The sequence below is a fragment of the Cherax quadricarinatus genome, chromosome 41, assembly GCF_038502225.1.
Source record: "Cherax quadricarinatus isolate ZL_2023a chromosome 41, ASM3850222v1, whole genome shotgun sequence".
In the NCBI taxonomy this organism is placed as follows: Eukaryota; Metazoa; Arthropoda; class Malacostraca; order Decapoda; family Parastacidae; genus Cherax; species Cherax quadricarinatus.
Genome location: NC_091332.1, coordinates 33,015,866 through 33,033,438, shown reverse-complemented (window position 1 = coordinate 33,033,438; position 17,573 = coordinate 33,015,866). Strand labels below are relative to the sequence as shown.

Below are 17,573 nucleotides of genomic sequence, written 5' to 3'. Positions count from 1 at the left end.
AGTCCCTGCATGCCTGCTACACTCCCTGCATGCCTGCTACACTCCCTGCATGTCTGCTACACTCCCTGCATGCCTGCTACACTCCCTGCATGCCTCCTACAGTCCCTGCATGCCTGCTACACTCCCTGCATGCCTCCTACAGTCCCTGCATGCCTGCTACACTCCCTGCATGCCTGCTACACTTCCTGCATGCCTGCTACACTCCCTGCATGCCTGCTACACTCCCTGCATGCCTGCTACACTCCCTGCATGCCTCCTACAGTTCCTGCATGCCTGCTACACTCCCTGCATGCCTGCTACACTTTCTGCATGTCTGCTGCAATGCCTCCATGCCTGGTACATCCTGCCTGCCTGCTACACTCCCTGCATGCCTCCTACAATCCCTGCATGCCTCCTGCACTTCATGCTTAAATTCCATCATGTTTCTCACTTTCTTTACTACAGGAACATTACTAGGAACTTTCTTTGGAGCCATGTTTACTTATTTCGCAGTTGCTCTGCAAAAAAAAAATGCAAAAAACAATGGAAAACAAGCAAAATGTTTGGATGTATTAGCAGAAGCTTCCTCACACACCAATCAACACAGCCACACTGATGCGCCAGCGGCCCCCAGCCAGGAGACGGACATGTCCCCAACGGCTGATCACTGAATTAACGGCCGATAACCGGGTGCTGAAAAACCGGCCGATCACCGAGTTGGCCTATAACAGAAGCGGCTGATAACCGGGGGTCCACCGTGTTGACTAAGCACGAGATGACTGGTGTTTAGATTGATGAAGCGATTAATTTATTGTCAAAGTAGAATCTCTCATTTTACCTCAACTGCTAACAAACATATTTCAGTGTTTTGTTTGTTCGCACTCATCATTAACTGTTATTGTTAGCAGGATTAATATATTGGTTATATCATTATTATTATTATTTGTTACAGGGTTAAGCATTGGATACATTATTTTTTATCATGTAACATTCACTCATACTACTGTACATACTGCATATTGAGGACAAACACTTCTAATATAAACCCAGCTCTGAAACTCTAGCTTGATAACTGCAACAGAACACACATAAGACACAATAATTTAACCCTTTCAGGGTCCACAGGCCCTCTCAGGGACTTGTTCTCAGGTGCCCTCAAATTTAAAAAAAAAAAAAAAATTCTTATGAAAAGATAGAGAATCTTTTCCCAATCATAATAACACCAAAAGTATGAAATTTGATGGAAAACTTACGGAATTATGCTCTCGCAAAGTTAGCATTCTCGACGATGTTTATGCATCAGTGATTTTGCCGATATTGAACCCTATTTTCAGCCAATTCCAGTGTACTAGTCGGCAAAAATCATAACTATTTCGCTAGAACTCCATTTTTTCTATCGAATGAGTACAAGAAACCACCCATTTACCAATTTCAACTATCCAATACAGTGGTTAGAATTTAGCAATTTTGCCAATTTCACACGTATTTCAAAAGATGCCAATTTCCGAATAGGGTCCAGAATAAACAAGAAAGCGATTCCTGGCACTAAAATAACAAGTTCTCTATTTGTTAGTCACATCCCCAGGCCCCTCTTATATTTCTTTGGCTTTCCACTTTGAATTTTTATTCTTACAAAAAAAAAAAAATCAGATTTACTGTTATAAAGACTACTGCATTACTGTAGAAATGGTATAAATAATATCAACGCACTTGTGAAAGAATATTAGACTCACCAGTTGATGTGTATTGGATGCTTGGCATGATTTGTTTACTTATAAACTTTGGTAAAAATCGAACATTTCTGCTAATTTGAGCTCAATTTCAAGGTACTTTTCATTGTAAAACCAGTGAAAATCATCTCAATTTCTGTAATATGTCTTCCATTCTATAAAATGAGACCAAGAAAACTAGAATACAACAATAAATACCTTGTGGTATTTATATCATATTTAGGCCTACCAGCTTTCTCTCACTAGATTTGAGGGCGCTAGAATTTAGGCATACTAGTACGTCAAAAACCCTGGTGCGTAAGCCGTACTAGTACAGCCGAAACCCTGAAAGGGTTAATAGACCACATCTGGACAAACACCATATCCCCTTTAACCCGTAAATGGTCCAAACGTATATATACGTTTTTTCAACATTTGAAAGCATGTAAAAAAAGTAGATCTTCTTTTTGTTTTTCTACATTTGAAAATGTGTAAAAAAAACTTTGATCTACTTTTTTTTTTTGTTATATTTGAAAATATGTAAAAAAACTTAGATCTACTTTTGTAGCACTACACATGTGAACGTAGATCTGCTTGGACCGTTTGCGGGTTAAAATCAGGCATAATCATATACAACACTACAGACCACTACCCAACCTTTCTCATAACTAATCTGGGCAAACTGACACAAGACATTATTTAAGTAACCTTCAGATTACATAACAAGACAGCAGTTAACAACTTTATAGCAGCTATGAATAGCATCGTTTGGCAAAATGAGCTCGAAACATATACAGATATGAATGAATGTATAAATAATTTTCTAAAAAAAGCCCAATGCCTCTATAACAGACATTGCCCCAGAAAAACTAAACAGATCACAGCAAAGAGACTGAATAATCCCTGGCTAACACCAAGCATCCTCAAATCCATTAACACAAAGCACAAATATGAAAAACAGTATAGAATGGGTCAAATAACTAGAGAACAGTCGAAAAGTTACTCGTCAGCACTTACCAGCCTGATAAGAAGGCAAAAAAATTGTATTATGAAAATAGATTACATAACATCAAAGGTAATATGAAAAAAACCTGGAAAACTCTATCTGAAATTCTTGGAACTAAAAAGTTATCCAAAAACAAAGCAATCAAACTAACAAAATCAGATGAACCCCTACTCACTCCAACCAAAACAGCAAACAGACTTAATGTTTTCTTCTCCACCATAGGAAAAAATCTAGCAAACAAAATACCAAGCACAAACACCCGTCCATCAGACTATCTCATAGGTACCTACCCAAATATGCTATTCCTAGCTCCAACCAACCCCATTGAAGTTACGCTCATCATAAACACCCTTAAAAACAAGGCAGGAGACATAAACAACTTGCCTGCTTTTATGTACAAAAAAGCTTCTCAAGTATTGTCACCAATTATTCCAACGCTCTTTAACAAATCCATTGATCATCTACCTTCCCAACAATCCTCAAAATAGCAAGGGTCACTCCGATCCATAAAGGAGGTGACCAAGCTGACTTGAATAACTATAGACCAATATCTAACTTACCACTGCTCTCTAAAATCTTTGAAAGATTAATTCATAGACAGATCTATTCCTACCTTGTTTCACACAACATATTAAACCCTTGTCAGTTTGGATTCAGGAATAATAAAAACACAAATGATGCTACCTCACTGGCAACTACCCGAGCACACTGTTCCTAGCTCCGACTAACCCAACTGAAGTCTCCCTTATTATCAACAAACTAAAAAACAAGACAGGAGATTTAAAAACCTTACCACCCATTATATACAAAAAAGTGTCACGGGTGCTATCACCAATCATTGCAACACTCTTTAACAAATCCATTGAATCCTCTACCTTTCCTACAGTTCTCAAAATAGCAAGGGTCACCCCGATCCATAAAGGAGGAGACCACACAGACTTGAATAACTATAGGCCAATATCCAACTTACACCCTCTCTCTAAAATCTTTGAAAAATTAATCCATAAGCGTATCTATTCCTACCTCATCTCCCACAACATACTAAACCCCTGTCAATTTGGGTTCAGGCCTAATAAAAATACTAATGATGCTATTATCCACATGCTAGAACATATTTATACAGCAATAGAGAAAAAAGAAGTCCCACTGGGGATCTTCATTGACTTACGTAAAGCTTTCGATACAGTTGACCACGACTTGCTCCACATAAAATTGTCGCACTGTTGTATAAGAGGGCACTCCCTCAACTACCTAAAGTCATACCTCAGCAACAGAAGCCAATATGTGTACACAAATGGGGCAAACTCTTCCGTACAGCCAATTACAGTTGGTGTCCCACAGGGAAGTGTCCTAGGCCCTCTTCTCTTTCTCATATACATAAATGACCTACCAAATGCATCGCACTACTCAAAACCACAATATTTGCAGATGACACTACATACGTCTATTCTCACCCGAGCCCAGTCATGCTAGCCAATACTATAAATACCGAATTACAGAAAATATCAACCTGGATGAGGACCAACAAACTTACTCTAAACATTGACAAAACCTACTACATTCAGTTTGGTAACAGAGCTGCAGATGTGTCTCTTAACATAATGATAAATGGATCACCTATCACAAAACTCACAGAGGGAAAATTCTTAGGAATCCACCTTGATAATAGACTCAAATTTCAAACACATATACAACAAATTTCCAAAAAAATTTCCAAGACCGTAGGCATACTATCGAAGATATGGTACTATGTTCCCCAGTCAGCCCTCCTGGCCCTATATCACTCACTTATTTACCCCTATCTCACCTATGGAATTTGTGCATGGGGCTCAACAACAATAAACCATCTCAGACCACTAATCACCCAACAAAAGGCTGCAGTCAGAATGATAACAAATTCCCACTACAGACAGCACACTCCACCAATATTCAAAACTCTAAACCTACTCACAATACAAAACATCCATACTTATTACTGCACCTACTACATACATAGAACACTTAACTCTGAAATAAACCCTCCCCTCAAACATCTCCTTACCAACCTCAACAGAACACATGACCATAACACAAGGCACAGATCATTCTTTGATATTCCTCGTGTCCATCGCACGGTATGCAAAAACTCAGTGCACATAAAAGGCCCTTAAATCTGGAATTCATTACCTGTGAATACAGCCATAAAAACCATATGAAAATACACCTCAAAGTCGCTGTTTTAATTGAAAAACACGGTTGCAGTTTTTTTTTATTATTATGCACTGTGTGCTGCAGGACTTTTTTTGATATGGTGCACACTTACCACATAGATCCATTCTCTTATGTCTAGGCCCAAATTTACTGCTCACAGCTTATCTGAGTGAGCTGAGCTCATGGTGTAGTACTATGGCTTGGACTCGGGCTTCAAAGCTGTAGAACTACGGGACAGACCTTCAAAGGGTTAAGTAATCTGTAAACATTAGGATTAGTCTGCTTAAGAAGTACAGTATCCTAGTGGCTTTCTTTAGTGCTTAACAATATTTTATTATATGTAAACTATATTTTGCACACCACAGAAAAGAAAGTGATATTGTATTGCATTGTATTAACATTACTAATAGCTACAATAACACCATAAGGATAATTTGATTTATGAGTCTATCATGTCTTTTCAACATTGCATTAAATCTATTTATTGAAATTTCTGCTAAACCTATTTTTATTTTTAGCTCGTGTATATAACTCGTAATCCCCGAGATACAGCAGTGTCATACTTCTATTTTATGCGACTCTTAACTCAGAGTAGTTATGAAGGGTCGTTCTCCAGCTTCATCACAATGTTCCTCAACGACATGGGTATGTAACACTCACTTGCTGCCTCATTAAATCATTCTCCTTGTGTTAAACCTAGTAAACTATTTTATATATACAGCCTCTCCTCACTTAGCGACGTAGTCATTTACAAATGACTCAGACTTACGACATGCTCTCTGACCAGTATGCATACATAAATAATGTATATTAGAGCTGGTTTTCTCTATTCTATTTATAACAATATACAGTACACAACTGTATAAACATTTAAAAATATACCAGAAATGTTATAAATGGTGCAAAGGTGATATTATAACAATATCAAAGATGATTGACACAAGCCCACTACCATTATAGTATGCTCCTCACTTAGCGATGAATTCGTTTACCGACATGGTCTTAGGAACAGAAGTCTGTCATTAAGTGAGGAGAGGTTGTACATGTAGATAAGAATAATTACAGCATATATGCAGTACAGAACCCTTTATCCAAAATGCTTGGGGCCAGAAGTGTTTTGGATTTCAGATTTTTTTGGATTTTGAATTTGCTTTATGGCATTCTGCTTTACGGTATTTTGCTAATATGGACATTGAAATTATGACCAAAACTTGTTATATGGCTCCCTCCCCCCCTCACCTGACTTGCTGATACGGCCTCCACGCACCACTGTTTGTTTACATCCTCTGTGAGTTCTGCTCCATATCTCTCCATTATATCTGGAAACTTTTCAAAATTTCAAGTGTTTTAAGGTTATTGCATATTTTATATACACTGATAATTATACATACTTATGTGTACATGTACCTAAATAAACTTACACGCTGTGCTGGCATGCAGAAACACATTAAAATCACTAGGAGTGTCTCACTACTCTTGAAGACACCATATTTTTATTAATAATAATTGCTGTTGGGCACTTTAAATGCCGTATATTATGTTAATATAGATATTTTTTTTCAAAATTATATAAGAAACACATTACATAGCATATACACTGTGTGACTGCTCCCTGCCAAATTAGCTGTTAAACTGTTAACCTGCCGGCCGGCAGTACCAAGGGTACGTCATCAAATCCAATGTGGGGACTGCTGAGCCGGCCTTAGCAGCAGTAATTACCAGAACACCTTACAGTATAGATCTACTGGCAGTAGAGAGTATTCTACTGGCCTTAGAAGCAGTAGTTACCAGAACACCTATTGGTACACATCTACTAGCTTCTACTGATTTTAGAAGAACCGCTCACCGCAGCTCACTGAGTCTGATGGCCTCAGTTACTTGACGGCCGCATTCAGTGAGCTCGCAGCAGTGTGTTCTGCACCGGACCACCTTGCGGTGTGTCAACTGGTCTTGAAGGCGGTAGACAGTGTTCACCAGACCATCTTACGGTGTACTTCTACTGGCCTTGGAGAGTATTTACAGGACAGGTGATGTCTGCGGACTCACCACCTACGCTGGTCAACTGTGGGCCGAGTCATCTGATGCTGTTTTAGTGGGACACTACATGAAGAAAAGGTTGGAGTGTGACACTGAACTGGGCTGGGACCGTAGTGTGACACTTAAGGAAGTATGACGGAGTATCACACTGAGATATGCTATAGGACCGCAGTGGAACACTGAGAAGAAAAGGGTGTCGTGTGACACTGAAGATGATCAGGTTGTAGTGTACATTTAATAGTGTCATGTGACTGGCCTCGAGAAAGACGCTGTGTGAGTGTCGCAGGGTGTCAAGGGTGACACAGTTGAGAAGGTGTATGACGCAGAGAAAAGGGTGTCGTGTGACACGGAGAGTAGGAGCGTCATTACGCTGAGAAAAGGGTGTCAAGGGACACGGTTGAGATGGAGCGTCATTACGCAGAGACAAGTGTGTCGTGTCACACGGAGAGCTGGAGTGTTGTGTGACACAGAGAAAAGGGTGTCAAGGGACACGGTTGAGATGGAGCGTCATTACACGGATAAGTGTCGTGTGAGACACAGGGAGCGTCACAACACACCACGAATAAGTGTCATGTGACACAGAGCGTCACAACACACCACGAATAAGTGTCATGTGACACAGAGCGTCATAAGGGTGTTGTGAGACCCGAAGAATGCAGTTGATTATTTATTATTGTAAATATGTTACTTATAATTTATTATTTTAGCATAGATATATGACACAGTAGTGTCTAAGAAAGTTGTACCCTGTGTAGGGTCATTAATCATTATTTATTTTAAAATGCTAATAATTTATTATTGTAACATGTATATATTATCAGATGTTTACTTACAAAATACCTCTAGACCAAAGATAGTTGTTTTTATATAATATTAAAGATTAATTTATTTTAATGTGTATATATGTATCCTGAACTTTTATATTACTGACACTAATGGAAAGACCAATTAGTGTTTTTTGTAATACACTGGAACCCTGGATTTTGCACGCACCGGTTATCGGACTTTTCAGATTTCAAACTTTTTTTTGTGAAGTTTTGCTTCAAATTTTGGACCTTGTCCCGGGAATTGCACATATCATACGTGTCCGCCTGCCCAGGGAATGCCATGAATCTGGCTCTGTCACTGCTTGAGTGAGCATTCATTCGAAACATTTCACAATTTTTGTGCCTGCCTATTGATTGTGACTGTGAAATAAGCCACCATGGGCCCAAAGAAAGTTCCTAGTGCCAGCCCTTTGGTAAAGGGCTGAGAGAGAGGGGAGACTGTGCCTTCTTCAGTGATTCAGTGATACAATATGTATGATACTAAAGCAGCAGGAGTCAGTCAAGGCTATAGCGCCAGCCAGTGATAAAGTGTAGCACTAACCCTTAAACTGTTCAAATGTAGATCTACATCCACATGCGGGGAGCTCCGAATGTAGATCTACATTTTTTTTACATGCTTTCAAATGGGGAAAATCAAGGTCGGAGCGCTATGCATGTGAACGTAGATCTACATTTGGACAGTTTAAGGGTTAACAGTGTTGCAAGTAAGTTAAGCGAAAGAAAAAGGACACAAAACTAACTCCTCCAATGTTGTGGGAGGTATATAGGGCCACTGATAAGATACGCCGCCTGCGTATCTTCCACCACTGCAAACCAATGCCAGCATCTCCTCCAAGGTAAGTGTAAATATTTCTTATTAATAAAGTGTAAACATTTCTTATTTATAAATTACATACATTGTTTCAGTGTGAATAGTGGTGGTCGACTCTGCTTCCGCCACCACCACCAATGGATGTACGGCTTATGCTGTCACTGGCCCTTATAAACCCAACAACACCACCAACACTCTTCACATACATAATGACATATTTTATTCATTCTAGAGTACAGTAGGGCCCCACTTATACGGCAGGTTAGGTTCCAGGCTACTGCCGTAAAGCGAAAATCACCGTAAAGTGGAACACCCTTTTTTTTTCCTTATAAGTGCATACAAATACTAGATAACAAGTTTACACTAACATATATTAAGTAGGCATCAAAAAACAATAAAAAGTACAATACACACATAGCGCACTCATTACTTACCTTAAAATATTTATAGTCTTAATCTAGGGTGAGACAAGTAGTATTTATTGTAAGAAATCAAGTGTGGTATGTATGGTAGTCAGCCGGGCTACCATACCAGGCCACCCCACCTACACATAATATTCTATTACATTTAAGCATCCCAGAGTGATAAAATGCATATACAGTGGACCCCCGCTTAACGATCACCTCCCAATGCGACCAATTATGTAAGTGTATTTATGTAAGTGCGTTTGTACGTGTATGTTTGGGGGTCTGAAATGGACTAATCTACTTCACAATATTCCTTATGGGAACAAATTCGGTCAGTACTGGCACCTGAACATACTTCTGGAATGAAAAAATATCGTTAACCGGGGGTCCACTGTACAATTTACTCATTACTTACCTTAAAATATTTGTAGTCTTAATCTAGACTGAGATTAGTAGTATTTATTGTAAGAAATCAAGTGTGGTATGTATGGTAGTCAGCCGGGCTACCATACCAGGCCATTCCACTCACACATATATTCTATGATATTTAAGCATCCCACAGTGATAAAATGCATATACAGTTCACTCATTACTTACCTTAAAATATTTGTAGTCTTAATGTAGGGTCAGGAGTGAGTAAACGAGATAAAATGAATAAATGAGAGAAAGAGAGAGTCAGTACATGAGGGAGGACAGGCTCAGAGTTATGTAAACAAACCAGGCGAACGTAAGTTTTGTAAACAAACAAAGTGTACATGTCTGGTTTGTGTACAAGTTACATTGTGTACAAGTTGTCACTACATTGATACGGTAGAATAAATAAAGAACACTCCCATTCTCATGTAACACCATTTTTAGCAGAAATGATGCTCTGAGTGAAGGCAATAGAAATAAGTCACTCTGTCTGACTTTTTTGAGTTATCCTAGGTTCTCTACACATATGCTGTTATGTATGATAATCTATGTAACTGTATTTCTGTATACCTGAATAAACCTACTTACATACGAAAGGAATAATTTTCTACAGTTACCCCCAGTAATACATTTTCTCTTATGTTAGACTAGAGAAAATGTTATTCTTGCTGTCACTTGTACAAGTTATCTGGCTACGACATCAATCAAATCAAATCAAATCAAAGTTTATTCTCTATAAGGATTACAATGCGGGGTTTACAGATTTTGGTTATTGTGTGGTTTTCATGTAATAAAATACTAATTACAGAGGGGGCCACTAGAACACCTAGCATGGCTAGGCCTTTCGGGCAAACTTAGATTAATTCTTAACCCTAAATTATTACAAATTGTGGAGTAAGTTGACTGAATACTAAGTGACTAAATACTAGTTTGTGAGTTTAGCAATGTGAATGCTTTTGTTTTGGCACAATACATAGTTTCTATATTGGAGTATCACAGGCAAACTTGTGACTAGTTAGGAATCATTATTTTAAGATTAAGATACGTATTTCTGTGCTTATAGTCAAATGGGTGAGTGTAAGTGTGAACCACAAGGGGGTTTTTATGTAGTTAGTTGACGGGGTGTATCAGGGAGATAAGATGTTTTCTAACGATAGTTTTGAGGGTGATGAATGTGTCTGCAGTTCTAGAGTTTTCAGGTAGGGTGTTCCAGATTTTAGGTCCTTTGACATGCATTGAATATTTGTAAAGGTTTAGTCGGACACGGGGAATGTCGTAGAGATGTTTGTGTCTGGTGTTATGCTTGTGGGTCCTGTGACAACTATCAAGAAAGCATTTTAGGTCAAGGTTAATATTGGATTTTAAGGTCCTGTATATGTAGATTGCACAGTAGTAAGTGTGGATGTTCTGAACAGGGAGTAAGGTTAGATCTATGAAAGAGTGGGGGGGGTGTGCTGCGGCTTTTTGTTGAGTTATTATTGGCTTCAGGTGTACTGCTGCAGTTGATCCCCAAGCACAAATAGCATAGGTGAGGTATGGATAAATGAGTGAATGGTATAGCGTGAGAAGGGTCATTTTGTGGCACATAGTATCGTATCTTGGAGAGGATCCCAACTGTTTTGGATACTTTTTTTGATATGTGTTGGATATGGGTGCTGAAATTCAGATTGTTGTCGAGGTATAGGCCTAGGAATATGCCCTCATTATGTCTGGCAATTAGAGTGCTGTCGATCTTAATGTTTAGTTGCGCAGCACCTGCTCTGCTACCAAACATAATATAGTAGGTTTTGTCTGTGTTAAGCGTAAGTTTATTGGCTGTCATCCAAGTTGATATTTTGAGCAGCTCCTCATTAACAATGGTGTTGAGGGTGGCAAGATTAGGGTGAGAGATGACATAAGTTGTATCGTCAGCAAAGAGAATGGGTTTCAGGTGTTGGGATACATTTGGAAGATCATTGATGTAAATGAGGAATAGCAGGGGTCCAAGGACACTTCCCTGCAGAACTCCAGCATCAAGTGGCTGTGTTGATGATGCTGTGTCTTTAATGGTGACATACTGATACCTATTAGTAAGGTAGGATTTGAAATATGCAAGTGCATGACCTCTTATACCATAATGGTTAAGTTTGTGGAGTAGGATGCCATGGTCTACAGTGTCAAAAGCTTTTCTTAGGTCAATATTCCTAGCGGATATTCCTTATTTTCCACTGCTGTGTAAAGCAGATTTAGCATTTTTACAATTGCATCATTAGTGCTTTTATTTTTCCTGAATCCAAATTGGCAAGGGTTGAGTATGTTTTGTGCCATTATAAATGAATACAGTCTCCTGTGCACAAGTTTCTCGAAGATTTTGGATAGCAATGGTAAGTTTGGTATTGGCCTATAGTTATTAACATCTGTCAGGTCACCACCTTTATGTATTGGTGTAACCCTTGCTGTCTTGAGTAGTTTCGGGAAGGTGCTAATTTCTAGTGACTTGTTAAAAAGTAATGAAATAGCATGCGAGAGGACATGGGCCACTCGCTTGTACAATAATGGTGGGACATGAGATAGGTTCTCTGAGTTATTTTTAAGTGACTTTATAATCTCAGTGACTTCGGTGGGCTCAGTTGGTACAAGATAGAAGGAATTTGGGAAATTTCCATCTAGATAGTCCCCGGCATGGGTGTTGGTATGTGGGATTTTACTGGCAAGATTAGATTCTATGGTTGAGAAGAAGTCGTTTATCTTGTTATCTGTTTCAGTGGGATGCAGTGGTGTTTCATTAGGTTTAATTAGGACAATATTCTTGGTTTTTTCAGTTTGTGGGTGCCCAGAATCTGAGAGAGTGTTTTCCAGGTCTTTTTTATATCTCCTCTTGTGTCAGTGAATCTGCTGGAGTAGTACAGTTGTTTGGCTTTCTTTATTACTTTGGTGAGAACTGATGAATCGCGTTTAAGAATATCTTTGTGTATTAAGCCCTGTCTATATTGCATTTCATATTGGTGTTTCTTATCAATGGGTTTCAGACTGCTGCTGGTTAGCCATGGGCAACTGAGCTGTTTATTCGTGATCTGTTTCGTTTTTATAGGACAATGTTTGTTGTATAGTCTAAGTAATTTGTTAAGAAAAATGTCTGTCCAATCGTCAATACCACTGGCCTTGGAGAATTCTGTAGGCCAGTCAACAGTCTCTAGGTCTGCTGTGAACTTCCTTATTGAGGCCTCGTCATGGAGTCTAAATGAAACTTTGTTGTATTCCAGTGGTGGTTTACTAATGTTTGCTAAGAGGAAGATAGGGTAGTGGTCTGTAGTGCTGTCTGTGATTATCCCTGATTTAACCCTTTGAGGGTCGACAGGCCCTCTCCAAGACTTGTTCTCAGGGTTGGCCAAATTTCAAAAAAAAAAAAAAAAAATTTCTTATGACCCGATCATAATGACACCAAAAGTATGAAATTTGATGGAAAACTTACGGAATTATGCTCTCATGAAGTTAGCGGTCTCGACGGTGTTTACACATCAGCGATTTTGCCCACTTTGAGCTCTATTTTTGGCCACTTCCCATGTACTAGTCGACAAAAATCGTAACTAATTCGCTAGAACTCCATTTTTTGTATCTAATGAGTACAAGAAACCACCCATTTACCGTTTTCAACTATCCAAGAAAGCGGTCAGAATTTAGCAATTTTGCAAATTTCACACAAATTTCAAAAGATACCAATTTCCGATTAGGGTCCAGAATAAACAAGAAAGACATTCGTGGCACTAAAATAACAAGTTCTCTGTTTGTTAGTCACATCCCCAGGCCCTTCTTATATTTCTTTGGCTTTCCACTTTCAATTTTTATTGTTACAAAAAATAGAAGATTTACTGTTATGCAGACTACTGCATTAGTGTAGAAATGGTATAAATAATATTAGCGCACCTGTGAAAGAATATTAGACTCACCAGTTGACGTGTATTGGACACTTGGCATGATTTGTTTACTTTTGAACATTGGTAAAAATCGAACATTTCTGCTACTTTGAGCTCAATTTTAAGATACTTTTCATTGTAAAACCAGTCAAAATCATCTCAATTTCTGTAATACGTATTCCATTCTATAAAATGAGACCAAGAAAACTAGAATACAAGAATAAATACCATACAAAAACATGGTCAATTTTTTTTTTCTCATTATGCACTGTGTGCTGCAGTATTTTTTTTATACTGTGCACAGTGACCACATAGACCCATTCTTTCATATGTAGGCCTACCAGCTTTCTCCCACTAGATTTGAGGGCAGTAGAATTTAGGCGTACTAGTACGTCAAAAACCCTGGGTCATAAGCCGTACTAGTATGGCTGAAACCCCCAAAGGGATAATTAAGGGGGGCTAGTATATTGGTCCATATATGGTCTATTATGGTTGCACTTGTCTCAGTGAGCCTGGCTGGTTTAGTTATTGTTGGTATGAGAAGTGTGTTGTTCATATTGTTGATAAAATGAGTTACAGGCTGATCATCTAGTAGGCCAAGGTTGATATTGAAGTCTCCAGCTAAGAGAATGTGGTGCTTGCTCATTTGTCTGTTTGTTATTAGTGCCTTTAATTTCTCACTGAAATTTGGGATGTTTGTGTGGGGTATCTGGTAAATGGCACTGATTTTTATAGGCGTCTTAAGGTTTTTTACAGTAAAACTAGCAAAAATGTATTCCCCATATTCATCACTAAAGCAAGTGGTGCTAATACAAGATAGTTGGTTGGAGTAATAGATTGCAATACCACCCCCAACTTGGTATGGTCTGCAGTTGTGGATTGCTGTGTATCCTGGTAGTGGGTAGATATCTATTGTGTCCTGCTTAAGCCAAGTCTCAGTAAGAATAATGTAGGAGAAGGGTGTCTTTAGCGACTCAAGGAGTGCCAGGAGGTCATCATAGTGTTTGCTTAAGGACCTGATGTTGTAGTTAAGAACTGTTAAACTTTTAGCACTGTTTAGGATAGTGCTGGCTTGTGATGCTGTTTAATAAAGGCAGTTACTTTTCAGTAGGTTTTGATTCGGTGTTAGATTATGGAGGTTTATATCAGGGTCAATGTGATCATTCATCTTCTAGGTTTAAATAGTGGTTATTTATATCCTGTATTGTGCAGTGAGTTCTAATACTGATAGTGGGAAGTTTGGACAAGTATATAGCTAAAGCACTTTGGTTATTTATTCTGTTGTGGGGTGTATTTATCATCTATGTTATGTATCGTGTTTATTATATAATTTTGAAAAAAATATCATGGATGGATTAATGAAAATGTGTATATTAACGTAATATACGACATTTAATGAGACTAGGTGATTATTATTATTATTATTATTTCTAATATGGCGTCATTTGTGCAAGTCGTCTGGCTACCACATCTCATATTTATGTTTATTTATTCTACTGTGGGGTGTATTTATCTTTATATGTTATGCATCGTGTTTATTATATAGTTTTGAAAAAATATCGTAGATGGTTTAATGAAAATAGGTATATTAATGTAATATACGACATTTAATGAGACTCGATTATTATTATCATTACTAATATGACGTCTGGAGACATAAGACACTCTTACTGATTTTAATGTGTACCTGCATGCCACACAGTATGTAAGTTTATTCAGGTACAGGTATACATAAGTATAATTATCAGAGTATATATAAAATACGAAATAACTTTTAAAAACACTTGAAATTTTGCTGTTTCCAGACATAATGGAGAGACTTAGTGCTTGGATCTCACAGAGAATGTAAACAAACCAAGTGGGGCGTGGTGACCGTATTAGAAAGTCAGGTGGAGGGAGCCGTGTAGCGAGTTTTGGTCATAATTTGAAATGACTGTATTAGTGGAACGCCATAAAGCGAAATGCTGTAAAGCGGGGCCCTACTGTATATATCATGTTTTTGTGTTATTAATATTGTTTATTATGTCATATTAGATGAATTGTGATAGATAAATAAGCTGTAGAGTTGATATTAGCACCATATTTAAGTATTTTGTCCTGTCTCCAAACAATAAATTCTCCTCCACTGTGTTTCCCACTTTATACTGACCCTCCACTGTGCTTTTCACTTGATACTGACCCAGCACTGTGCTTCCCACTTTATACTGACCCACCACTGTGCTTCCCACTTATACTGACCTTCCACTGTGCTTCCCACTTTATACTGGCCCTCCACTGTGCTTCCCACTTCATACTGACCCTCCACTGTGCTTCTCACTTGATTGTGAAGGCTTACTCAGCCCTGTAACAACTTCAGTCAGTATTACTCAGGCTGGCTCCTCCTCAGGAAAATTAGTGAATAGAAAAAGAAATAACAGACAAACATAAACACTTTATTATATAGAAAATATAAAATGTAAAACACTTAAATATGAAATATTAATCCTACATTAAAAAAAATGAAAAATGAAAAATATAAATGATAACTGAATTCAACGCTAATTTAAATGTATATAAAACGTGGGTGTCAGGTGTTCGTGACCACCACTGACTAGTTGTTCACAGTATACCAGTGAGTATTCTATCCCGAAGACAGGAAAGCAGGTTCTTTACCGCTGCAATGCTGTGTAGTTACGTCCTGCAATTTCATACAGGTGCACAGGTACTTCAATACAACCTGGAGAAGTCTCTGGACGTTAGTCCATCTCCTGTTCTACTCGTTGATTGCCAGGTGACCCTCTCTGACATCCAAACTGGAAAGATAGACAGGTTACCCACTGCTTAAATAATCACTCTCCATGGTAAGTGATACTTAAAAGATGTGGTGATTATTACAACAGTCAACATAGAGCAAGGCTGAAAAGACTAAGTTTATTATTGATCAAAAGTGAAGCTTTCAACCAATAAATCCACTAGAATACAAGGCAGGCATGTACTTACAGTAGAGTTGGGAGCTGTGAGTCTAGTGATTTACTGTTTAACCAGAGCCCCACACGTCACCTTTCGGGGGGGGGGGAAGAGGGAGGGGAAGGGATAGCGGGAGCTAGACTGACCCTACCTTAACAAGCAGCCGGCAGTCAAACTATCACTTTCAGGGAGGGGGAGAAAAAGGCGGGAAAAACGGGAGCTTGACTTACCCTACCTTAACTAGTAGCCGGCAGACAAACTATCAATTTAGGGGTTGGGGGAGAAAAGGAGGGAATATCGGGAGCTAGACTGACCCTACCTTAACGAGTAGCCGGCAATGAAACTATTGTTAATATATATATATATATATTCCCTCTCTACTCCTATCTATTGAACTTTTCCCTCACACTCCCCCATACCAAGACTTATAGTCAAGGAGTATAAGAAGAATAGGCGAGGAAAAAGTTCTAACATGTGGAAGTCGCGTAAGGCAACAAATCTTCTACTGACTGTCACGACTTAACCAGTCAGAGAAATAATTGGATGAACCATTGATATACACAATATGGAACTTAAAAGCCTGGAGTGCCAATGTCCACCTCAAGAGTCGACTGTTGGTTCCCTTAAAAGTTTCTAGGTATATCAAAGGTTTGTGGTCCGTTTCTAAAATGAATTCTTTTCCCAACAAATAAAATTTAAGTTTGGAGATACCCCCACACAAGGGCTAAACATTCCTTTTCTATTGTGGAGTATCTTGTTTCTGCGGGAAGGAGTTTCCGGCTTAGGAAGCATACAGGGAAGGGAGTACCATCATGGTATTGTAGTAATACCGCACCTAAGCCAGTATTGGAGGCATCAGTTCTCAAACAAAATGTTTTATTAATATCTGGAATCTTAAGTACAGGGTCTTTCGAAAAGATACTTTTAATCTCATTAAACTTTTCCCGAGCTACGTCGGAAAGTTCAAGAGGTTCCTTCACAGACTTTTTAAGGAAGTCCGATAAGATGCCTGTAAGATCAGCAAGATTCGGGATAAACCATGCATAAAAATTTACAAAACCAAGAAAGCTACGCATGAGTTTCTTGGTTTTGGGGAATTTAAATTCTAATAAAGCTTTGATCTTACTGGGGAGAGGCTGCAGAGAGTTATTAGAAAGTGTCAGACCAAGATATCTAATCTTGTTATACCCAAGAAAGCATTTCGTCGGCTTGGCAGTGAGGCCATGTGAGCGTAACCTACGCAAAATTGATGTTAATGTTTGGATATGTTCGCCCCATGTAGATGTCATTACGTAAATGTTATCAAAATAAACTGAAACATTTGGCATATTACCCAAAACCTTTCTCATCAGTC

At 38.5% G+C, this 17,573-nt stretch overlaps 1 protein-coding gene across 4 annotated transcripts in view; it reads left to right on the top strand.

The window, feature by feature from the left end:
• Positions 1-17,573, top strand: part of LOC128695778 (sulfotransferase 1E1-like) — a 200,534-nt gene that overhangs the window by 119,347 nt on the left and 63,614 nt on the right. For all 4 annotated transcript variants that reach the window (XM_070093141.1, XM_070093140.1, XM_070093142.1 and 1 more), the window contains exon 6: positions 5,403-5,529. In XM_070093141.1, the coding sequence (XP_069949242.1) occupies positions 5,403-5,529 (127 nt within the window). The remainder of the gene's footprint in view (positions 1-5,402; positions 5,530-17,573) is intronic.